We start from the raw sequence: 26,258 nt of genomic DNA, 5'->3' as shown, positions 1-26,258 counted from the left end.
CCCTTCAGACTGCCTTTTCGCAATAGATAAAACTGTAAAATATGCGATTTTCCGTATATCTGCGTACCTTACAAGTTACACGTGTGCTAAATTTTTACGGCTGAAGCTATATAAGGGGATCAACTTGACCGTCTGCATTCAGTTCCAAAGTCATTACCAATGGGTCAACATCCTTTAGCTTTGTTATTCTTTGCGTCAAGCATCATTGCAATTTTCGGACAAAAATTGGGAGATTGTCCTGATAGGAACAGTTTAAAACATTGCGGGTATACGTGCTTTCAAGATGCCCACTGTAGGGGCGATGCCAAATGTTGCAAAAATGAGTGTGGTGGTTTTGTGTGTGTTCCACCAGTAATAGCTGTAGTGAGTAAGCCGGTCGAACCGGAGCCAATAATGCCATCACAACCAGAGTCACCCCCCGTTGTGCAGCCTGTCGCAGGTAGGTGTTGGTACAATTTAAATGTTTTCTACAAAAATTTACTTGGAGTTGGTACGCAGAATGTTCTTTTGGAAAGCTACCTCAGCATATAATATATGAGCTTCCCCTATCAAAGCGTGGCTTTACTCATTTCCTTACAGTTACTTACAGGAGGGAAGAAGAAACATTTTATTAACTTAATTATTTCCATTGTATATTGTTAATTAACACTAATAAAAGATCCCCTCATTTATAAAATTTTGCAATAATAATTAACTTATGGAAAGCCTCATAAAGATTCAGAGTTTTTGATAAACCTTACGGAAGAGTTCTGACCAAAAAGACAATTTGAAGGTAAACTTTTAAAAAAATCCTACTCCGACTATCCCCCCCTGCTTTGGCCCACCACTGATTTGCTGTATTCCCTTTCAGTGAGTTCGTAAGATTAGTAGGACATTGGTGACACAATTCTCGCCACCCGGTGCATTTGTTACTGATACATTTGTGTAATAAAAAGCGTACCAGAGAAACCAACTATATATTTTAAAATTATCTCGATTTCTAGATGTTCTAATAAACTTCGCAAGCTTTTGTGTTATCTTGCCCTGATTTGTGACGAATTTTCCTAAAAAAGATTAGTTCCATATAAAACCTAACCACGAGTAACGGCCCAACTTTTAACGGAAGTGATTGGCACGTCGAAACCGCAAAATACTTAGAATAAACATTTTAAATATTTCTGGTATTTACATGATAATTACAACTGAAAAAAAAGTAACTATGGTCAGCACGAAATTGTTAGTACCCTGAGATACCGTAAACATCGCCGAAAATACAGAAAAATAATTTATAGGTTTATAGGCTACCCCACTTACCTCTTCACGAAATCGTAAAAATAAAGATTGAAGATTATTTAATTGCATTTCCAACTAACTTTATTTGTTTCCTTCCGGGGCTATACGAGACCACAGATATACGTTACGTACCTATATCTGTGACGAGACTAACCGGAACTCAAAATTTGTATAAAAATGTTGAATATTTTCTTCGACATTTGGAATATTAAAAATGCTCTTATCTTTTAACCAACACGCAATTACAGACAACTTTAGACCAATTGAATGACTTTTCATAACAACCAGAACTGTACTCCGAACTCCAATCCGCTCCAGAGTCTATAGTCACTATTATCACGCTGAAACCTGATTAGAGAAAGTTTCTTATCTTGATATACCATCCAAAGCTATAATCGAACTCAAAAATTCTACCCACCTTTAGCACTTGAAATACCAAAAACCTCTTAATTTTTTGTAATAAGGTTCACCGCAAAACTTCATTATACTCGTAGTAGGGAATCTGGGAGTCAAAATTCGAACATGATATATGTCATGAACTCAAAGATGTACATTTTGAAAAATGCGGATCTTGTGCAGAATTAGATGCCGGTTCTGAATCAAGAGGGCGCGATGGTCGCGGGGATTGCAAATAGTCAGAAAAATAGTATATTAAGATACAAGTGTATAATCAAGTCTTTAAAGCACGCGCAACGAGTTTAAGGGCACGACGCAAAGCGGAGTGCCTTTAACGTTGCAAGTGCTTTAAAGACTAATTATACACGTGTATCTTATAGTATTTTTTATTATACCTGCAGTATAATTTAAAAATAGGGAATACAATAATAGTACATTATATATCAAGGTAGAGAAGTCCACTATTATTGCCTGAGCACCAAGATTACATCTCGAGGCGCTTGCGCCGAGGGGTGTAAGGTGCGAAGGCAATAATAGACTTCTCTACCGTGGTATATATACTATTTTTTCACTACTAGCACTTGAAATCCTCTAAATTAACATATTATATTGATAAGAGAGTTAACGGTTGGACAGAATTGTTGTTTATTAATTTAACATGTCAATCAAGTACGTGGAAGTACAAGTCAAACAGGCCGTATTTTGTTCTGTCATTGAGATTTTTCAAAGAGTAATTTCGTTCGATTTTTTTCAAAATGTGATAATTTTAGGTATGTAATTTCTCTGGAAATTGCGAATGGTGGCAATTATTCGTTTTAGAGAACTTGTCTAAACGTTTATTGAGCGAAATTTCGGGTTGTATTTTCTAAAAGTGACAGCGTGACAGTTCTCATTATTGACTACTAGTTAATAATAAAAAATTATTAACCACTTTGAACAAATGCCGAGAAAACCTACTTTACAAGTGGAAAAAAGGTTAATAATCATGTCATCAGACGCTAGTAGTGAAAAAAAAGTCATATTGACGTTATACTCGAATACGTGTCTAATTAAGTGGGCTGGGTGTTCGTAATTTCACGATTGCCATGGAAATGTCACTTGACGTTTGCTTATAAAAATCATCGTCTTTGTGAATTAAACGATTTCCGTCTAAAAAGATAATACACCGCCCATTAAATCGATTGTTGTAAAATCTAAACAAACGTTGGTAGGTATAAAATCCAACTCCAGTAAAGCCTATTATAAAGAATATGAAAAGTTGTTTCCATGGATGAATAGGAAGTTACTTACGAATACAGTCTTAAATGCATCCATAATGCTGGAATATATGAAGGAAATGTCAAAGGTATTTAAATCTTCTATATTTTGGTGCATTCATTCAAAACTTTAAAGCAGTGCTGCGATTAAAAAGTGGAACAGATTATTTGTAAATAAATAAACGCCTAAATTAAATTCTGCCGAAAAGCTTTACCGATCTTTATTTTAAGTCTAAGAAAATGCGTAAGTACCAAATTTGTTTCAAAACGATTCATCCATTTAGTAGGAAATGAGAGACATACAGACCGACAGATAGACCGATATGATCGAGATTTTGTGTCGACGTAGATCGTAGACGAATTTATGCGACAGGGTGCGTGTTAAAGCGGGTATCAGTAGTATTGCTATTCTGACGCGCTCCCGTTACATTTCTATAAATTTTTAACCTATTATATTTCTTAAACGGTTTGTTTGATTGAAAAAATGTTTTAGTAAAAAAACTACCGTGTTTCCGAGCGTGTTTCATGGTACATAATACATATTTTGTCTCGTCTCTATCTTCAATAATAACTAAAATACCTTGCGACCGAAATTTTTATTACACTTCTCGCGCATATACATTATACAGCTTTAACAGTTTATAGAGTGGTTGTTAAAGACAACATTGACTTTCTTTTTGTTCTGAGAGACGGCAAATACAGGGTGACACTTTTAAAACTTTCAATGGGCGATATCGTTTTTTATATTAGAGGTATCACAAAATGGCCAAAACCGTTTCGGTAGAATCGAGGGGGAAGCAAAATGGTCGTATAAAGAAGGACCCAACTTCAACCTCGTACCCCCCGCCGCCCCCATGCCTAAATTTTGAATTGTGACGTATCACTTGTGATACATCATTGGAAAGCTCTTAAAAAATGATTTTCAGAAATACCATACACTGGTGCATTTAAACTGCCCATTCACAATTTATGTAATAAAAATGAGTAATTTGAGTATTTGATGAATTTGTCAGTGTTTGAAATAAAAAAAAATTTCTTAGATCTAGTGATGCTTTGGAAAAACAATGACAGCAATTTTTAGTAAATAATAATTTTCTATTGCTTTATTTGTTGATCGGTTATTATTATTTTAGTCTCGTTTTTAGTATTTCTTGGCAAGAAAATTACAAATTTTGGATTTAACTAAAGATTTCATAATGGTGTACACGTTAGCCGAAAGAGTTGAAATTATTTTCATCTATGGTTCAGAAGCGCGATCTTCATTTAGAACAGCAGCTGTTTTTAATGCCCGACACCCAGAACGTCGTGTCAGTCACACTTATGTTGCAATGTTAGTGACTAAATTTGAAGAAACTGGGTCAGTGGAAAATAAGAAAAGAGACGGACCAAGAATAATGGATGAAGCTACTCAGATTGAAGTTTTAGGTCATTTTGGTGCAAACCCAACATCATCTATTCGAAAAGCAGCGACTATGACCGGACCTTCGCGAGAAACTGTACGACGAACTCTTAAGGTGCACAAATTCTACCCTTATAAGATGCAGATTGTACAGGAACTAACCGAAGACGACTCCGATCGAAGAATCCAATTTTGTGAAATAATGACCGAGAATATTCAAAATAATCCGGAACTGGTGAAAAACATTTGTTTTAGTGATGAATGTACATTCTTTTTAAATGGAAATGTGAACAAACATAACTGCCGGTATTGGGACGATAAAAATCCTCATCTTTTTCGCGAGGGGCATACTCAACGGCCCCAAAAAATTAACGTCTGGGCAGGTATCTTAGGTGATAGCATTATTGGTCCTCTGTTTATCGCAGGAAATTTAACTGGAGATACTTACCTAAACATGCTACAAAATACCGTCGAGCCTCTCATCACTCATGAAATAGAGAATCAAATAAATCCAATTGACGGAAACATGAATTTGATTGAAGATTTTATACATTTTCAACAAGATGGGGCTCCTCCTCATTACTCTATGGCTGATCGTGAATTTTTAGATGAGAAATTTCCGGGATAGTGGATAGGACGAAGAGGTCCTATAGAATGGCCAGCACGATCTCCAGATCTGACACCATTGGATTTCTTTCTTTGGGGTCATTTAAAATCGGTTGTGTACAAAACTGAACCAGCTTCCATAAATGATCTTCGCTACTGGATAGTCAGGGAGTGCCGTTCACTTTCCAGGGAAGTGTTTAAAAATGTTAGAAATGAATTTGAAAACCGTTTGTGGTATTGTTTAGAACAAAACGGTGAACATTTTATTAAATAAAAGTTGTTTATTTGCGAAGTTCAAATTTTAGTGTAATAAATTGTGAATGGGCAGTTTAAATGTACCAGTGTATGGTATTTCTGAAAAGCATTTTTTAAGAGCTTTCCAATGATGCATCACAAGTGATACGTCACAATTCAAAATTTAGGCATGGGGGTGGCGGGGGGTACGAGGTTGAAGTTGATTCCTTCTTTATACGACCATTTTGCTTCCCCCTCGATTCTACCGAAACGGTTTTGGCCATTTTGTGATACCTCTAATATAAAAAACGATATCGCCCATTGAATGTTTTAACAGTGTCATCCTGTATAATGAACTTTCGAATGGTACGCAAATTCTTAAAAAATATACTTAAATAACTTGAAGAAATGCGATGTAAACATAAAATTTCTAATTTTTGGAAAGTGGGAAATTTTGTACAGGGTGTAAATCGAAAAGTGGAACATAGGCGTTTAATATGGGAAATTACTTTTTCTTTGCCCAAACGTTTCCTAATTATTTTACGCAAAAATACTTCAAATAAAAGTTATAGAGATATAAATTCTGCATCTAAATCATGTGAAACAATCATTCTACCTCTTCTTGTACGCGAAAAAATTAATTATAAAGATTCTGTTTTCACGAGTTTTTAGTTTAAGTAGCCATGGACTATGTTTTTCTTTTATCATAGTCCATGACTACTTAGACTAAAAACTCGTGAAAACAGAATCTAGAATCGTAGAACCTATAGACCGGGAGGCAGCGTACATAGTAACTAAACCATAAGCGACAAAAAATTCGACAATACAGGCTGAAAGTACGTTGAAAACTAATAATAAAATCACTCGTCTGCCAGTCGTAAGTGGCAGCATTAACTTGGAGCGGCGCTGATTAGGTGACTTCTTTGGGTGATCAACTAAATTACCAAACTATAAGGGTCACGGAAAAGATTTGTATTAAGAAATCCCATTTTTTCAAATATGCAATGGCAGACGATTTCAAGTGCAGCGTTGGTAGCGAAAGACGCCCTCCAATGTAGGGAAAAACACCCCTGAACTAAACCATGAGGACCGTATAAAAATTATACATAAAAAATTCCTCTTTTTGTCACTACTTTAAAACATATCCTGGCAGACAGTATTAAGTGTAGCTTTAATAGTGGCAGATGTCTTAGAAGTTAAAAAATTTAGGTATAGTAAATCCCAGCGAGTGCGAGCGTGTGAGAGATAAGCGCGCGAGAGCACAACGAACAGAGATAGCTATAGATTTACGCACCGCTTGGAGTTACCAAACGAATTAAATTAGGGAAATAATAAATTGTTTATTTCGCGATAAGATTGTCGGTATTTCTTGAATTCTTCTCAGACTGAGAAACAGAAAACTTGAAGAGAAAAGAAGATAGATCTTCAGCTCGTTCTAAACTATCCTCTAACTCCAGTTCCGTTGTCTCTATGCAACATTGATGGATCGATGATTAAAATCGACAAGCTTGTTTTGCTGAAACTTTTTCGGAAGTATGATTTCTTCAAGTGCTCCTAGTCCATCGCCAGTTGTAGATGTTGTTTTAATCTATGGATTATTTTTTTATATCTTTTAAAAGATCTCCGGTAAACCTTTGAGCGATTTTCTGAACACATCCTCGGCAAGATTTGTGCTGTGTCAGCGAGAGAAGTTCATCTTACTTTTGACTGATAGTTACCCATTCCATGAAGGACGCAGAACATGATCGTTGGGATCAAAATAAGGAAAGATTACAATCCTACTCAATTTGTGTTTCCACTCAGAAGCAGCCTGTAAGTTTCATAAAACCACTTCGCAATGATAGCTCAAAGCCTCTCTTATAGATTACTTATACCGTTCATAGGCAAAAAAGACCTGTTGCGCTTTACTTGGAAGGAAAGTTGTGTTTGCCACATATGAAGATGTGCTATAAATTTGTGACAAGGGAAGATGATGTGGTAAAAACTGAATTGTGCTGCAGCCACTAAGAGGCAGATTCTCGAATAATTTACCATCTTGGTAAACTACCAACAAGTAGCAAAGTCATTATTAGCGCTTCCGATATGGATATTGCTGTTATTGCTTTGGGAAATGTAAAATTGACGCTACCATTAAGGTGTAGATGGAAGTAGGTCTCTTCTCCAATAACACGCAGAAATTCATAAATCTTCGAGAGATGTTCGTGAATTTGGGTGTTGATGTGTGTAACGCTCAGGGTAACGCGTTACCGGGTTCCCATGCATTTATCGGATGTATAACTTGTGTATGGTCCACATGGTTTAGTTCATCGCAATTTGAGCGAGCCACCGAAAAATGTCTGAATTTCTACAATCCGTTTGATTGAAGTGGATGGAGAACTATGTGAATCAGAAGTTTAGAATCAAATGGTTTGAAAGATCTCAGTAGTCAGTATCCTATCGCTATCGCTGTTGGTTATGCTCTCGCGCGCTTATCTCTCACACGCGCGCACTCGCTGGGATTTACTATACCTAAATTTCTTAATTTCTAAGACGTCTGCCACTATTAAAGCTACACTTAATATCGTCTGCCAGGATATATTTTAAAGTAGTGACAAAAAGAGGAATTTTTTATGTATAATTTTTATACGGTCCTCATGGTTTAGTTCAGGAGTGTTTTTCCCTACATTGGAGGGCGTCTTTCGCTACCAACGCTGCACTTGAAATCGTCTGCCATAGCATATTTGAAAACTATGGAAAAAATGGGATTTCTTGATACAAATCTTTTCCGTGACCCTTATAATTTGGTAATTTAGTTGATCACCTAAAGAAGTCACCTATTCAGCGCCGCCCCAAGTTAATGCTGCCACTTACCACTGGCAGACGAGTGATTTTATTATTAGTTTTCAACGTACTTTCAGCCTGTATTGTCGAATTTTTAGCTTCCTAGCATGTGCTAGGTAGCTATTGCGATAGCCGTTTTTTGAAAATTTCAAAATTTCACCAAATGTCTACGTTTTAGACCATTTTAAGCAACTTTTAATGAATAAAATTTTTTCCATCTGTATGTACGTACGTACGTACGTTTGTTGGCAATTTTCTGAGAAAACGGCTCGACGGATTTTGTTGAAATTTTGTATATATGTTTTAGGCATACCGAACAGAAAAATAACGGGCCGGATTTTTGAAAAGAAATTTTGGAGCGCCGTAACGGCATCAAACTTTTTTTTTCAAATAGCAACCTAAAATTTTTATTCTATTATTTGGAAGACCTTATTTTCTTGTGTACAACCTACAAAAATTGGGCCAGGTTATATTATCAAAAAACGGAGAAAAAATTGTCAAAGTCAAAAAATTGTGTTGCATATGTGCAAAACGCAACGATCTTGTTTCTGAAGCAATTTAAACGAAATTTCTATGGTAACTCCCTTTAATAAAAGCAAACAAAATTCATGCGCAAAAATCGTGTTGCGCATGCGCAGAAATGCAATTTTCTTATTTATGGAACAATTAAAACGAAATTTGGGTGGTAGGTCCTCCTAATAAAAGAAAACAAAATGCATGCGCAAAAATCGAGTTGCGCGTGTGCAACATCCAACTTTCTTATTTATGGAGCAATTTTAACGAAAATTGGATGGTAGGTCCCTCTAATAAAAGCAAACAAAATGCATGCGCAAAAATCCTGTTGCGCATGCGCAGAAATGCAACTTTCTTATTTATGGAACAATTTTAACGAAATTTAGATGGTAGGTCCTTTTAATAAAAGCTAACATCAAATGTCGACGTTTTACATCATTTTAAGCAACTTTTAAAGAATAAATTTTTCCCGGATGTAAGTGCGTACATATGTTGGCAATTTTTGGTTTCAGCTAGGAAGCTATATTCTGTCAAGAATTTGACACCTGGTTTGTCGCTTATGGTTTAGTTACTATGTACGCTGCCTCCCGGTCTATTACAGGTTTTCTCCATTATTTCGTATTATCGTGTCATGCCTACGTGCATCACCTACTCTACCAATCTCTCAAGTCACACACAACGGTAGTTTGTCTGTTCGTTCGGCCGCCTTTTATAAATCTACCGATATCTAGATATAGGACTACCGCGGCGGCGCCCTCGGGTTTCAGCATTAGTTTCGTATTGTCGAGTTATTCCTGTATTGCTTAGTCTGAAAGCTATTAATCTGCTACATCACATACAGATGTGGCGAAGGTAGGGATAAATATGCTCTTAGGCCTTTATAGTACTCTAATAATGAAAGGTCGCGACGAAAAGAATTTTTTTTCGCCAACTCCCGTCCCCCCTCGACTCTCTGTAAGATGTAAGATTGTTTGGTAGAGCAGCGTTGGCTGAAACCCCGCCCACTCAAAAATAAAGGCAAAATAATAGTTATTTATGTATCAAGGGCATTAAGGCGATATTTATGCCGAGGGCGACAGAGCCCGAGGTATGCAAGTCGCCCGAGGGTTAAATATCGAGTAATGCCTGAGGTGCATACAAAATTTTAATTTTTCATCGTTCCAAATAATGCATTTCCAATATACAAATATAATGATTATTGTTTACCAACTTTATGTCAAGTACCATCGTTTTTATTGCATAATATAACCCCCGTCAATGTATTTGACAGGCCGTTTGAGGGCATAATGAAAAGACAATCCATTATGACGCTGACTACCTGGGACTCTACGTGATCTATGAGGCGCTAGACGATGGCGGGGTCATTCCGTAACCCAAATTGCATCCTTTTATAACGGCGCCTTCCATGAAGGCGACTTGCCAATAGTCTGCCTGTAGTTGACATTACTGGAGAGTAGGCGTCGATGTGTGGCAGAGGGTAGCTGTCCGAGATTGACAGTATTTAACTTCCGGTAATCGGTACGGAGGCAGGTGGATCCGTCCGGTTTGTGCACCAATAGCACAGGTGAAGCCGATTGGGATTCGCACTTTTCTATGATGCGACAACTAGACTTGCCGCAGGGGCGGTTTTTAGGGGGGGGGCGACCCCCCCCCCCCAAACATACTGCTCAATTGTTTTTTTATTCATTAGTTTACATATAATCGAATTAAATAGACTGCACTCAGCACGGATTACCACCGCATAATAATGAATATGGTGCGGATTTATGGCATTTTGCTTATACGTAATTTTGAATGCAGAATGTAAGGGTTATTAGTTTTGGATCTATACGTTTCATGAAAAATGAAAGCGTGTGAGCCTATTTTTATTTTGCCTTATTTGCTTTTTTTGAACAATGGCGCTTTAAATGCTTTTTTCACTACTAGCGTCTGATGACATGATTATTAACCTTTTTTCCACTTGTAAAGTAGGCTTTCTCGGCATTTGTTCAAAGTGGTTAATAATTTTTTTATTATAACTAGTAGTCAATAATGAGAACTGTCACGCTGTCACTTTTTAGAAAACACAACCGAAATTTCGCTCAATGAACGTTTAGACAAGTTCTCTAAAACGAATAATTGCCACCATTCGCAATTTCCAGAGAAATTAACATACTAAAATTCGAACGAAAACTCTTTGAAAAATCTCAATGACAGAACAAAATACGGCCTGTTTGACTTGTACTTCCACGTACTTGATTGACATGTTAAATTAAGAACAAACAATTCTGTCCAACCGTTACTCTTATCAATATAAATGTTAATTTAGAGGATTTCAGTGCAGTGTGAAAAAATAGTATATATACTTACGGTAGAGAAGTTATTATTTGCTTCGACCTTACACCCCTCGCGCAAGCGCCTCGAGATGTAATCTTGGTGCTCAGGCAATAATAGTGGACTTCTCTACCTTGATTATATAATGTACTTTTTATTATACCTGAATCAGCAATCTCCGTTTTAAACACTCAAATGCGTGCGAAAAAGGGCCTTTAAAACACACGTGCTTTAAAGTTGCTAAGTAACGATACTTCAAGTATGACTTTTGAAACTGTCATCAGGATGAAATAAAAAATCTCTTAGGTCGCTTTCTGTAAATGCAGAACATTTCTTTGGCTTTTGTACCTATCCTTTGGTTGAAGCTTTCACAAACGCGCGTAATTTGGGTATGCTTCCAAATTTGTTCCACTTTTTAATCGCAGCATTGCTTTGAAGTTTTGAATGAATGCACCAAAATATAGAAGATTTAAATACCTTTGACATTTCCTCATATATGCCAGCAATAGATGCATTTAAGACTGCATTCGTAAGAACTTCCTATTCATCCATGGAAACAACTTTTCATATTCTTTATAATAGGCCTTACTGGAGTTGGATTTTACACCTACCAACGTTTGTTTAGATTTTACAAGCGATTTAATGAACGGTGTATTATCTTTTTCAATGGAAATCGTTTAATTCACAAAGGCGATGATTTTTATAAGCAAACGTCAAGTGACATTTCCATGGCAATCGTGAAATTACGAACACCCAGTCCACTTAATTAGACATGTATTCGAGTATAACGTCAATATGATTTCATTGTATTTCCTATTTTTAAATTATACTGCAGGTATAATAAAAAATACTATATGATACACGTGTATAATTTATCTTTAAAGCACTTGCAACGTTAAAGGCACTCCGCTTTGCGTCGTGCCCTTAAACTCGTTGCGCGTGCTTTAAAGACTTGATTATACACTTGTACATAGCGATCAAAAATGAGTGACCGTCGAGTCACCTTTGGAATTTTTGTTTACATGGGAAATCGTACTTAACTCGAACTTCCAAAGGCGACTCGAAAGTCACTCATTTTTGATCGCCCGATATCTTAATATACTATTTGTTGCTTTTTTTTTAAAGTTCATGCTTAAATTGGATTGGGATAATATTTGGCAAGTTAAGTTAATTGAATGTGGTACCAAAGAATACTTAATAATAATTACTCTTTGGTGGTACAGAATGTTGGGTATTCGGAATGCGGCAATAGACAGTTTAACAAAAAAAAAGCTGAAATTGGGTCAAAGCTACTTTAAAAAAATTCCCGCGCACCTCTGCATCTGCAATTCTGTAGCTTTTTTATTTTCGCCCCTCCCCCCCTGAGTAGATGTATAAAACCGCCCCTGAGACTTGGTGACGATGCGATCCGTTAACAGGGCCTCGTATTATTGGTATGTACCGCCAATGGTGATGGCACTCCCCCTGTAGCAAAGGTGTCCCTGTTTCTTTGGAGCCGGACGCTGAGCTGGTCGATTTCGTCCTTTCAAAAGTGGGTGGCCTCGTCGAAGCACATGGCTCCGTTTTTTGACGAGTGGGAAAAATTGCCTGCAACGGGAGTGGTCGTAGCGGGGCGGTAGGCTGCACTGGAAGCGTATGTGCGAAGATGCTGTACAACAAAACTTGGCGTTGATATGTATGTGATTGAAATGTGTCCGGTAGATGCCTTGTTTATAGTTTTATGATTATTTAAAGAAACTGAAAATCTCCGACGAAACACCAAATTCGACTTCTTTCTTCAAATGCTGACACATTAATTTTTATGAGAGATATAAGAAAATTGCAAATGCAAATGCGTTTTGTATTTTCACGAACAAATCAGTAGTAATAATTTTCATAACCACTACAGATTTTGAGAAGCGGCATTTTGAAATTTGATCGGCTTACGAGCGAGAGTTGGTATAACCAACTCAATAAAAGCACTATAATGTTGAAAAACCAGAGACCATGTACCAGTTGTATGAAAACAAAACAAACATTTTATTTTACATTTATGTGTTCCAAAAATACTGTTTATAATAAACACTCTATGATGATGAAGACAAAGAAACTAATTTTTTTTTATTACATGCATAATCCATTTGAGCGCATCCTTTGTTATTCTACTCCCCGTAACAGAAGACGAGTTCACGCATATGCTCTCATGGATATCGTAGGCATAGTTCAAAACTCCACCTAACGTCCATTTATTTTGATCAGAAAACATGATCGGACTACCTTCGTCTCGGTCACAAATAGTATCTCCTCCATTAGGACGAAGACAGATGAGACCGTTATCTCTCTTCTGACAATTTACAATTGTAGTTTTAACTGCCTTTTTGATCCGTGTATCATCTGAAATATGATATGTAAACCTGTAGGAGTTAGAACTTCGCATTAAACCAGAGTTTTGCATCCAAGTTGCGGTATACGGATCAATATTTTCAATTAGCGCTAAATCATCAGATGGTAGACATATGGGACTGAAAAAATCTGAAATAGTGGACTTCGTGTAGTTATAATAATCAAACGTTATGAAGCACATACCTGAATCTACAGCTTTTTTCAGCTTTAAAAGTGCCAAATTTGTTGCTTGATATACTACCCACCTTTCCACCTCGACTTCTAAGAGCTCTAGATTCGACCAAAACTGCACTTTTGACCTGAAAATTCAATAATTATATAGGTAATTAATTAAGCATTCTCAAACTTACACAACGAATGCCAAACACGAAGAGCTAGTAATGACATATTGTTCACTAATTAGCGTTCCAATGCATTCAACTTTTGCCGAAGGGTTGTAAGTCCTTGTTTCTAAGGGAATTAAGGCCACCCATGGATAAATGTTACCGTTTTGTTCACCACAGTTTCTTTCGATGTTTAGTACGCGATGTTCAAGAAATTTAGAAGAGCTTATGCTAACGTAGATCACAAAAATATATAATTGTACACACTTCATGTCTGCCCAAACACCGTATCTTAATAAAATTGAATTAATGACTACAAGATTTGCAAACTTTGATCTTAAGTAGCCTTGGGTATCATTTCTCTTAAACTAACAAACAAGATAAACGGTAAACGATATTCTTTAAAGTAAACAAGAAAATTAGAGTGTGTGGTATATTCAATTCCTGGCAGATTCACTCACAAGAAGACGGGAAGATTCGCCCCAGAAAATCCACCCCCGGAAAATTTGTTCCTGATGGAAGATTCGCGCGCGGGATATTTATCGATCGGCAGTATATGCGCACCAGGGAACCTCACCATATCGTCTTGCACTTCCGAAAAGTAACGTAGGCGTCGCTACGTCAGCTCTCATAAGGGCCTAACTAATCCATACGCTTGGGAAAAATTGGTGTGAAAATCAATTTTTAATTAGCGCTCTAAAAATTTGTGGTTGACGGTAAATTGTTTAGCCCTTCGACTAAAAGTGATCGCATGCTAAATTAAAAATTAAAAATTTCACCTGGGGGACTGTTTCATAAAGTAAATTTGCTTTTCTCTTGTCACTGTTCATTTGCATAATTTAAAGTGCATCTATTTCATGAAATATTTTAGTCAACGTAGCATTTCGTTTGTTATTCATCTAGACTTTACACATGTTGAGTGTTATCACGTGTCAAAAATAAATAGCCATTATGGACCCAAACCCCCCTAGGTGGAACTTTTACTCGTTACTGTTTGCTTTTTAATGGACCTAACCTATATCATGAGAGAATCATGAGATCACTGAATTAACGCAACCATTTGAGATAGACCTGTGAATAAATATTGAGGTTAAGACTAGTTTCTTAAGATCAATCCGCTGGGGTCGAACTTTTCCGAACGGGAATTTTCCTTGTAGCGAATTCCTTGCGAAGAAGTATTCCACGGGGACGAATTTTCCAAAGCGAATCTTCCAACGCCAGACCACATAAAAACGGTGCTGTAACAATACTTAACTAAAGTACAACCTTAATCAAAAATTAGGATGAAACCAATTTTCATAAGGGCATTTTTAGGAATTAGACAAACTTGTTAAACAGCGTTAGAAAAATGTTGTTCGAGTCGAAACGAAGAAAAACGGAATATAGTAAACCGGACAGGCGCCACTTAGTCTTTACTAAATGAAGAAAAACGAGAATACTTACCAAAAAGGGGAACAAGGCAGGCTAAGAGATCCTTGTTTTGGTCTTGACATAAACAATAATTGTTGTCACAATCGAGGGCGATTTAATAAATGGTCTCAAAATATTGCAAATAGGTCACTGTAATATCTATGTAGATCTGAAATGTCAACACCCTATTTTCAGCGAAAAGGGATAAACTCGTAGTCTGGAAAATTATCAACATCACAATAGGCTTACGCAGAAAACAACGGAGCTATAATAAATTGTTAAATGATTATCAAACAAATTTAGTAATTACAATTAGATTGTATCGAAAACCAGTATGTAATCACACGTTATACCAAGGAGTTGTCGTCGAAAATTAAAAAAAATTAACTTTGAACTACAGGTCGGGACGGCCTTTTAAGCCCAGAAGGGCACTTGTCTGCTATATCTGTAACAGATAACAACACAAACAACCAAACAAGAGAGATAGTGAATAGCGTCGCAAATAAATATTACGGTAGCAATGTCGAACGTCTGACACTAATCTCGTATACTAAAACCGTAATTAATACTCATAAGAAACAGATAATTCAATTTACGTTACTAAACAAAATTTTGATCGACAATCTAATGCCGTACAAATCGGTGAAATAAAAGCATAAACGTGGACGTTAAACTTCAAGAAAATACTTTACGTGGCGCAAACAACTAATACAACAAATGTAATTAAAATGATTCGAAAGTAATAACCAACACCAGCAAATTCTTCGTAACCACAAGTAAGTAAGGTAAGAATCGAAATCGGTGTTTCAGACTAGTCTCGGTTTACCTTCAAAAACTAATTTACAATTCCAAAAAGATATGAAACGTATACTCTATTGTACGTAATTGACACAGAAAGGGGGTGGAATTTTGTCCAATTACCTTCCTTGGCAATATTGCTATATCCAAAATTCTGTAGGAAAGCATGATCGATTGACAATACAGNTACACTGAGAGAAAAATCTGTTAGCAGTAATAAAAAAAATTTAATACTATATGTGACTATACAACTTGTTATTCACGATAATTAAACAGAGTTTTCTGTACCTGTTTGATTACAGTCAAATTTTAATTTTATTTGTAATTACATCAATTACCGTAGGTATTTGAAAACCTGGCAACAGACATAAACTTTCTTTAGAGACAATTAAAGGCATTTATTATGAATAATATACAGTTTAATTAGAATAAGTGTACGTTAAATAACCTTAAATAGTACACTAAATTGTTGTAAGTATATAATATATTTAGGAAGATTTAACCGCAAAATAACTGTAGGTAGCAAAGCGAGGTGTTGTAGAAACGTAGTTAAATTAGAATGGTTTTTAATTGACTTACTACAGTACAACTTGTTTAATTGTGTTAAAAACCTATTCCTTAAGGGCAATTGGAATTAGTAATAACGTAATTCACAATGGTATTTATTAGAAAAAAATGAAAAACGTACATATTACACTTAAAAACAACAATCCTATACCTATCTAACAATAAAAAATGAAAATCAAATGAAAATGCCACTTAGGATACAATTAATAAATTGTGATGTAATATTCATTATTTACAATGATGCACTGATTGACATAAACAATATCTGAAAGCATAATATACTCGGTCGTGTCTGTACGTTCCACCTTGAACACATCACGACATACAATTTGAACAATTTTCATCAGTGAGGGCCAATTGCACCGTCAAAATTAAGTATCCCTTAAAGTTAAGCATAACTTAAATAAAATACCATAGCAACGATTGTCTTAATAATCGTTGCCATAGATTTTAAGTTCGACTTAACTTTAAGCAAGGCTTAATTTTTTTGGTGCAACTGGGTCTCAGTAGCTTAAAAACTTAAAAAATAATTTCGGTAGACAGCAATAGTAGCAAAAATATAACTCTTTCTACTTACCTAAGAAATAGTCGAAATATACATCAAGTCCCCATTTAATAAGTAATGACTTAAATTCGCTCATTTTGGGGTAGGTATGGCGTAAATTTCAGCTCTTGGTACACTAGGTACATAAACTTACACCCGCACAGCACAATGTATACCTGCATGCGTATATTAAGAAATTGGTATACCTACAGCTTTTATGGTCGTCAAAAAACGAACGAAAACGGCTTCTGAAGACGATTGCTACAAGTAGATGTTTACTCGCCATAAATTAGTATTTCATAACGCCAACTAAACTAAACGTTTGTGGCAGCTACAAAAACCTAATTAAGCAAGAATATCAAATTCAATGCATCAGTTTTATAACTGCAGCGAAAACGCTATCTGCTGTTATTGTACCTATGAAAATCTACAAGCGTTTAGCAAATATGTCTAATTGCCCTTATCCACCACTTCTAGAAAATCGATTGTACTTAACACAGTATATGAGATTATTGTCATAAATTGATAACTAATTGAGGCAAATAAAAAGACATTTATTGTAATTAAAATATTTTCAGGTAGACACTTTGATTATATTATTTCTCTCAGTCTGTAGTACGCGATGTTCAAGAAATTTAGAAGAGCTTATGCTAACGTAGATCACAAAAATATATAATTGTACACACTTCATGTCTGCCCAAACACCGTATCTTAATAAAATTGAATTAATGACTACAAGATTTGCAAACTTTGATCTTAAGTAGCCTTGGGTATCATTTCTCTTAAACTAACAAACAAGATAAACGGTAAACGATATTCTTTAAAGTAAACAAGAAAATTAGAGTGTGTGGTATATTCAATTCCTGGCAGATTCACTCACAAGAAGACGGGAAGATTCGCCCCAGAAAATCCACCCCCGGAAAATTTGTTCCTGATGGAAGATTCGCGCGCGGGATATTTATCGATCGGCAGTATATGCGCACCAGGGAACCTCACCATATCGTCTTGCACTTCCGAAAAGTAACGTAGGCGTCGCTACGTCAGCTCTCATAAGGGCCTAACTAATCCATACGCTTGGGAAAAATTGGTGTGAAAATCAATTTTTAATTAGCGCTCTAAAAATTTGTGGTTGACGGTAAATTGTTTAGCCCTTCGACTAAAAGTGATCGCATGCTAAATTAAAAATTAAAAATTTCACCTGGGGGACTGTTTCATAAAGTAAATTTGCTTTTCTCTTGTCACTGTTCATTTGCATAATTTAAAGTGCATCTATTTCATGAAATATTTTAGTCAACGTAGCATTTCGTTTGTTATTCATCTAGACTTTACACATGTTGAGTGTTATCACGTGTCAAAAATAAATAGCCATTATGGACCCAAACCCCCCTAGGTGGAACTTTTACTCGTTACTGTTTGCTTTTTAATGGACCTAACCTATATCATGAGAGAATCATGAGATCACTGAATTAACGCAACCATTTGAGATAGACCTGTGAATAAATATTGAGGTTAAGACTAGTTTCTTAAGATCAATCCGCTGGGGTCGAACTTTTCCGAACGGGAATTTTCCTTGTAGCGAATTCCTTGCGAAGAAGTATTCCACGGGGACGAATTTTCCAAAGCGAATCTTCCAACGCCAGACCACATAAAAACGGTGCTGTAACAATACTTAACTAAAGTACAACCTTAATCAAAAATTAGGATGAAACCAATTTTCATAAGGGCATTTTTAGGAATTAGACAAACTTGTTAAACAGCGTTAGAAAAATGTTGTTCGAGTCGAAACGAAGAAAAACGGAATATAGTAAACCGGACAGGCGCCACTTAGTCTTTACTAAATGAAGAAAAACGAGAATACTTACCAAAAAGGGGAACAAGGCAGGCTAAGAGATCCTTGTTTTGGTCTTGACATAAACAATAATTGTTGTCACAATCGAGGGCGATTTAATAAATGGTCTCAAAATATTGCAAATAGGTCACTGTAATATCTATGTAGATCTGAAATGTCAACACCCTATTTTCAGCGAAAAGGGATAAACTCGTAGTCTGGAAAATTATCAACATCACAATAGGCTTACGCAGAAAACAACGGAGCTATAATAAATTGTTAAATGATTATCAAACAAATTTAGTAATTACAATTAGATTGTATCGAAAACCAGTATGTAATCACACGTTATACCAAGGAGTTGTCGTCGAAAATTTAAAAAAATTAACTTTGAACTACAGGTCGGGACGGCCTTTTAAGCCCAGAAGGGCACTTGTCTGCTATATCTGTAACAGATAACAACACAAACAACCAAACAAGAGAGATAGTGAATAGCGTCGCAAATAAATATTACGGTAGCAATGTCGAACGTCTGACACTAATCTCGTATACTAAAACCGTAATTAATACTCAATAAGAAACAATAATTCAATTTACGTTAACTAAACAAAATTTTGATCGACAACTAATTGTCCGTACAAATCGGTGAAATAAAAGCATAAACGTGACGTTAACTTCAAGAAAACTACTTTACGTGGCGCAAACAACTAATACAACAAATGTAATTAAATTGATTCGAAAGTAATAACCTAACACCAGCAAATTCTTCGTAACGGCACAAGTAAAGTAAGTAAGAATCGAATCTGTTTCAGACTAGGTCTCGGTAACTTCAAAAACTAATTTACAATTCAAAAAGGATATGAAACGTAGTTACTCTAGTACGTAATTTGACACAGAAAGGGGGTGGAATTTTCCAATTAACCTTCCTTGTGCAATATTGCTATATCCAAAATTCTGTAGAAAGCAATGATCAGATTGACAATACAGTACAATAATGAAGAAAAGAATAAACTCCTAAAGCGGATCTAAAAAAGCGGCAAGCACCTTGGTGTAACCAGGCCCTGTTGGATTTGACCCATTTTTATTAGGCTTGTTTGATGTGGCATATAGGTCAACTGTGCAAAGTTTGTACCGAATAGGTTCAAGCGTTTGGCAGACACGACAGAGAGGCCTAGTGTCCCTAGTCGGCGATATGGACCTTCAAAAAATCGTGTCGGCGTTGTGGGCATTCGGCGAAATGTCCCGGCCTCAAACTTTACTCATCAGCGATTGCTTTATTATCTGCATTTCATTATGAGAACACCGAATGAATGCAGCAAAGCACTCAACAGTTATTTCAAAAACAAGTTTCTTAAGATACATCCAATAAGGCTTTCTTTAATGTAAATTTCCCTTAGTACAAGAAATTATTTCGGCAGAGGCGCCATTTCTGGAGGCGACGAATATTCCGAGCGAAAAGTTTTCCGGGGTGAAAGGTATAGATTAAATTCAAATTTTTCGATGTCTAATAATAAATCAGCATACTTTTGATTTATGACATGCTCGTTCTTCTCTTTTTGGCCTTTGGAGTGAGTGGAGCATTTCCATTTGTGCTGAGAAAAGCGATGAAACTGATTTAAAATGTTCAGCAAAGGATTAGAAATCTTTGAAAGGTTCCCTAAACGAAATTATGAATGCGTCTTCAAAGTTCTTGAGAACGCTTAAAAGGTTCTGAGAAAGCTATCGGATACCCTGGAAAAATGTTATAAAACTCTGGAGAAGCATGTTTCTGCTTATAAAACCCTGGAAATCATTTAAAAAGCTTCTCAGAATTTTATAATCATTTTCGGAGTTTTTAAGTGCATTCCATGAATACTACCATTCCTAGAGATTTTGAAAGCTTTCTAGATCTTAAGTCATATCTAATCTTTCCCAGAGCTAGTCGAAGGAAGAAACAATTAGAAAGGGTCAAAAAAGATCTAGAATGAGCCTAGTCTTTGAAGGGGCTTCCAACATGATATAAATGGCTTGAAGAGCTTGTTAAGGCACAAAAATGATTTGTAGAGATGATATAATAATGATTTGGGAAAGCATCTGGAAGGGTTTGGTTTGATTGCTTTAGAAAGCCATTTCTGGGAAGCATGCATTCATTTTAGATTGCTTTCTCTCATCTGGAAAGGCCCTAGATGTGTTTAGATTTTTCTGGGACTGTTGTGAATTTAATAGATTCTGGGCCCTTTTGGAGCGAGATGAGTTGATTTCTAACAAATACAAAAAGTAATCGTAGTTTTCACGTTAATAGACTCCAACCACATTCGTTTTCAGCCGTTTAACCAAAAAATCCGTGCACAAATACGAAAGTTAGCAGTATGCAGGCACAACCTATTCTTTGACACGTCATTAAAATGTGTTTTTATAAGGAGCACCTTAGCGTATAGAATTTATAAGCGCAATGAACGGTAAAAGTGTCGATTGTTCCAGCAAATGTGGAGAATCGACAATAGAAATGAAAACCAAAACAAAACCTATAGTCTAAAAGCCAGCCACGTTTTCGAGAAATTGCATTTATTATTCCGCATCAAACATTTACAGGTAGGTATGTCCGATGTCATCCGATAAAGCGCATTTTTTTAAAAGATTGTAGCATGCTATATTTATCGATGATTTCTTTCTTGTTAGATGATTAATGGGGAAACTTCACCAATAGATGTCTCGTCCAGACAATTCATTTTGCCTTTGTGTGTACTTTCCTCCGACAAAGATATTCGCCCGTAAAGTATTGACATAACCAATAGATATATTTCTTACAGGCGCCCCAATCGCCCTTTGTGAGTACCATCCTCCGACAGTCTGTTCTTGAGATATAAGGAATTATTTATATCTGATCACGATAAAGAGTTGAGGAGTAGGGTATGGTTGGTAGAAATTAATACCTTTCGTTGAGACATTTCATTAGAGTACCATGAAGGATAAAACCAATTACCCAACTACCCCCGCCCTAGGCCCTGATAAGAGATCTTTAATTGGAATACCGTAAAAGATCATATTAAATTCTACCCTCTCCCCCCTCCCCCCGGCCATCTACTGATCTCAGAAAGGAGTCGCACAGAAAAGTTATAGTTTATACAAACCAATTCATTTCGGTGATACCGTTCATTAAACTATAGAGAATTTAGAATTGAAAGGTAGAACGCTAGCTCCCCCCCCCATTTACAAAAATTTTACTTGTCGCCGCTAAAGGCAGCGTATGCAAGTCCAGTCGGTTGTCGCATGTTAAAGTTTAGCACGTTTTACATTCAAAAACAGCGTCTCAGGAAATAATTCGTGGGGGGGGGGGCTTTTAAACAGCGAAATTTGATGGCCGTCTGGCACACTTAGACAGCGAAATTTGATGGCATAATAGCAACAAATTCCAGCACTCTAGGACCATAAAACCGCAGAAGTGGATCCGGACGCACGGACAGACGGACGGACAAAACGCAAACAATAGCACATTTTTTTAAGTCTTAAAAAATGCGCTAAAAATACATTACAGAACCAGCTTTCTAAAATTTGTAGACGTTGCTAGCTCTCTTACTACTAGAACGATCAATTTCAAAGAGGAATTATTGGTACGCGAATAATATAAATATTAACTATTTTGCAGGGACTATTAATGAGTATAGTTTAAACAAATAAGCTCATATAATTTAAGCATAAACTTTGCGAAGATCTCAAAACAAACAAATGATAGTTTTAATTATACCATGTATACAAGAAACTGAATAAAGTTTAATCATCCATCTTTTCGACAATCCAATCCACAATATCGTCCGTAATTTTTAATCCAACAGCCGGACTACTTCGCGCGCAAGGTGATCCATCGCTATCAAAAACGCTAAGCAATATACCATGTAACACCCAATTGGACCCATCGAAATGTGTAATGGGACTGCCCTCATCACCATAACAAGCCACCTGTTTCCCAGTCGGGTGAAGGCACACTTGATATGAGCTTTTACAACGTGTAACTGTACCTTCATTTATCTTCTTGGAAACTAACGTTGACCCTAACAATCTGAGATAAGTGCACCGGATAAAAATTAAGATACAGACCTGCTTCTCGCGTCCAACTGACAACGTTGAGAATTGTATCACTGATTGGTCTTCCGTATTGTTGAAATGGTAAGCATATTGGTTTTACAGTGTCTGGAAAACAAATTTAAAACTTTTTTCTTGCGTGGTTTTCTTACCCGAGAATTGAATGTCGGTACCCAATTTCAATAGTGCAACATCTGCCTTGTCGTAGGTGGTCCAATGCTTTACGGGAGCACGTACCATATCCGACAAGGTATTGGAATCATTATGACCGAGGAAAACTTCAGAGCTGACAATTGATCAGTAGTAGCTGATTTAAAGGGCTACATTTGACTTACACAACAAACTGCAGACAGGTGGAGGCCGTTATAACATATCTCTTACTAATAAGTGCACCTATGCATTGAACATTCGCTCCAGGGTTGTACGTGCGCGTCTTCAACGGGATGAAAGTAACCCATGGGTGAAGATTCTCTTCAATGCTATTCGCGTGGGTACTGCATTCGTATTTCAAGTCTGCAATGCGTTCTTCGATACTGTTCCCCCAAGTCGTGGCAACAATAAAAATTATACAGAAACATTGTATTTTGATCTGCATTTTGGAAATCTAGTATATTTTCGAATTAAGGCACCTGTAATTGAAGGCGAGGTTAACAGTGTACTGTATATTATTCATAAACTTTGTGGGACTATGCGTTAAAACCTACGGTATAAAGGTTAACATGAATATTAGGTCAATATGTTAATAGAAGTTCTTTTGCAATTCAAATATCTAAATAATGAGGGACACGATTGTGTAATTTCATAGGTGGTTGCAAAACAAAACTTTTATCTTGAACAAGTTCAATTTACTCAATACTAATGCAATTTTTGCTATTTCAGATACACATCGAGGCAGCGGTAAGACAGGAACCTGTCCATCCACCCCTACAGGTCCGTGGGTTTGCACGAGTGTCTGCAGTAACGATAGCCATTGTCCGGGTTCCAGAAAATGTTGCAAAAATCGTTGCGGCGCGTTCACTTGTACTAATCCTATCCGATAATACAACTTGAAATTACAGTGTTACTGGTGAGCCCATGTGGGCAACCAAGTACTATTTTCCAATACGATGATGGACTCTTACTTTCGCTTCAGTTATTAAGTGATTATTAGGTACAATATTCCGTGCATAAATAGCTACATATTAAATAAATCGTAAACATTTATATGTAAATATTTTCCTCTTACAACATTTAAAACTATGCATATTTAATTAAGAATTATGATCAAAAACGTGAAATTAGTAGAAATATTGGTTGAAAATTGGAGTTACTTCTAATTAAAGTATATATTAATTAGGCGACCGTAACAACGGGTGTCAAACTTCAAGGATGTAAGCATGGTAAATCGATGCATAGGTACACTTATATTTTTGTTTAGAAATAGCAAGGTTTTTTCGTAAATATGAAGCCTAATAAGGATGGTATTGTACTGGATTGTAAATATGCGTACTTGGACTTACATGCACTTCCACTTTTGTTACACAGTCACAAAGATACCCCTTCAGCGGAGAATGCAAGTATTTATAAAGGCCATGCATGTCTGGCCAGTAATCCAGAAATGGGTAACTTAGTGTACCTTTGATCTACGTATTAGATATGTTGCTACGTAAACATGAAAACACTGCGAACACGGATAGATCATGTAATTATAATAATAATTGCGCATTTTAAACGTAAGGGGCTTCCCATGGATTGATTACATAAGGATGTTGAGGAGGTATATTGTTGTAGGTACTAGGATGTAAATGTGTAAATGAGAAAAGCAAACAATAAAATAGTAAGTAGTTTAGTAGTCATTGTCATGAAACAAAAATAGACTATTGGCTCATACCTGCCTGTGGTAGATAGCAAGAAATTGTAAATTTTCAATTGAACTCAATGGTTACGTGCATATCGACTTTCAGAGTTAAGTAGTGGTTAAACTTAACTACTGCAGTGGAGATAATTTAATTTCATAGTCCATCTGACTTAAGCTTATTAAGCAATAAACCTTTTTTAGAAAATGCATCAAAAGGTTAAGACCTCTACAGAATTAACTAGGAACTGAAAAAATAAAAGAGATTACTTTCCACATATAAGCTAAATCGGAAGACTTTGTGCAAACGGTCAGTGCTGTTTCTTCCAATTTACATGAGGAATAAGATTGATTTCCAAAAGTGCTCTTATCGTATCGATGATATCAATACCTGCCTAATATTATGAAAGCAAATTGTAACGTGTTACATTTTATGCATTTCAAATTGAATTATATTTTTAGCTTCCTAGCTTGGGCCGGATTTTTGAACAAAAATTTTGGAGCGCCGCAACGGCATTGAACTTTTTTCAACCTAAAATTTTTTTAAGTTATTCGAAAGACCTTATTTTTCTATGTACAATCTATAAAAATTGTGCCAGGTTTTATTAGAAAAAAACTAAGAAAAAAATGTGAACGTTAAAAAACTAAAATTTGATTACCTATTTGAATTTGTTGCCATTAATTTCTAAGATAAGCTCTATTATTGATTTTCAGGAATATTTTCTTTCAGTTAAAAGTAGGTTTTTTTAGAGAGTTTGTAGTAAGGATTTGTTCTTTTTATCTCATTTAAGCGTAATAATAAATGTATTTCAGGTTTTTGGTTTTGGAATCGTTCTGGTAAGTACAGAGGGATATTGATGATTAATGAGATATCAGTATAGGAAAGCAATCGACTGAATTTGTCCTATTTGTAACCTATTTTTACCTGAGTTGGCTGACAAGTAAAAGGTAGGTAAGCTCCCAAACGTATGACAACACAAGACGAAGAAAATTGTGAGAAGAATAACTACCGTTGAACATTTTTGAAAATGTTGGTTGAAAAAGCGTATGCCTTTTAAAAAGGTTCAACTCACAACTTCCAAAAGTTTCACGTCCAAACAAATAACACAAAAAAGGCAGGTTAGTAATTAATTTTCAATAGTACGCAGCTTGCGCAGCACATACTCGTTAAACTAAATAATAACAAAATCGATTAAAAAAACAAATGAATTTTAGTGGTATTCGTTACTTACCTTCATTGAATAATCCGATACAACTGAATACCAAACGATCCTCGACACATACCTCATTTTTACAATACACTTTAAGGGGTTGATTCTGTTCCACCAGATCAACATGGCTTGTCAAACAAATTTTTTTTATACATACGTCAAATGTGACATTTCGCTGATAATATTCAAACAGCGAAGTATCGTTTCGTTGCTAGGGGCAGAGAAGCGGAAAACAGGCAGAGAAATTTTACTTCTCTGCCTCTTTTGATTTCTATGCCTGTGTTGACTAGCTGTCTATTAGTCTATATACAAAAATTTCCAGCATACTAATAAAAAAAAATCGACGGACGGACGGACGGCAAAGTACAGCCAATAGCGATTTTTCACTTTGAGGAAAATACGCTAAAAAAACCGATTGCGTATGCGCAAAATAAATTTTTTGATTCGGCATTAGTTTTACTTTTACTTGAGGTGCCTACATACAATATTTCAT

At 36.1% G+C, this 26,258-nt stretch overlaps 3 protein-coding genes across 7 annotated transcripts; 1 reads left to right on the top strand and 2 right to left on the bottom strand.

The window, feature by feature from the left end:
* The first annotated feature begins 55 nt into the window (after window positions 1-55).
* On the top strand, window positions 56-24,548 carry LOC116166788 (WAP four-disulfide core domain protein 2-like). Its single transcript, XM_031481924.1, has 2 exons — window positions 56-439; window positions 23,600-24,548. Exons 1-2 carry the CDS (start codon window positions 160-162, stop codon window positions 23,758-23,760), a joined length of 441 nt encoding a protein of 146 aa, XP_031337784.1. The 5' UTR covers window positions 56-159; the 3' UTR covers window positions 23,761-24,548.
* LOC116166785 (spaetzle-processing enzyme-like) lies at window positions 12,823-18,376 on the bottom strand. 4 transcript variants are annotated; one of them, XM_031481920.1, is made up of 5 exons: window positions 17,458-18,371; window positions 13,542-13,719; window positions 13,378-13,490; window positions 13,231-13,326; window positions 12,823-13,182 (listed from the first exon to the last, which is right to left on the bottom strand). In XM_031481920.1, the coding sequence occupies exons 1-5, from the start codon at window positions 17,522-17,524 to the stop codon at window positions 12,899-12,901; spliced, it is 738 nt and encodes a 245-aa protein (XP_031337780.1). In that variant the 5' UTR covers window positions 17,525-18,371; the 3' UTR covers window positions 12,823-12,898. The 4 variants fall into 4 exon arrangements, with proteins under 4 accessions (XP_031337780.1, XP_031337781.1, XP_031337778.1 ...); XM_031481921.1 differs by having other exon boundaries at window positions 13,231-13,320; window positions 13,375-13,490; window positions 17,458-18,369; XM_031481918.1 differs by having other exon boundaries at window positions 12,823-13,326; window positions 17,458-18,376.
* Window positions 22,306-24,689, bottom strand: LOC116166787 (CLIP domain-containing serine protease B15-like). 2 transcript variants are annotated; one of them, XM_031481923.1, is made up of 5 exons: window positions 24,591-24,689; window positions 23,056-23,349; window positions 22,873-23,006; window positions 22,736-22,828; window positions 22,306-22,689 (listed from the first exon to the last, which is right to left on the bottom strand). In XM_031481923.1, exons 2-5 carry the CDS (start codon window positions 23,313-23,315, stop codon window positions 22,412-22,414), a joined length of 765 nt encoding a protein of 254 aa, XP_031337783.1. In that variant the 5' UTR covers window positions 23,316-23,349; window positions 24,591-24,689; the 3' UTR covers window positions 22,306-22,411. The 2 variants fall into 2 exon arrangements, with proteins under 2 accessions (XP_031337783.1, XP_031337782.1); XM_031481922.1 differs by lacking the exon at window positions 24,591-24,689 and adding an exon at window positions 24,220-24,358 and having other exon boundaries at window positions 22,392-22,689.
* Window positions 24,690-26,258: the final 1,569 nt, after the last annotated feature.

Source organism: Photinus pyralis, unplaced genomic scaffold, assembly GCF_008802855.1.
Source record: "Photinus pyralis isolate 1611_PpyrPB1 unplaced genomic scaffold, Ppyr1.3 Ppyr1.4_LG3b, whole genome shotgun sequence".
Taxonomy (NCBI): Eukaryota; Metazoa; Arthropoda; class Insecta; order Coleoptera; family Lampyridae; genus Photinus; species Photinus pyralis.
This window is presented reverse-complemented; position numbering and strand designations above follow the sequence as displayed.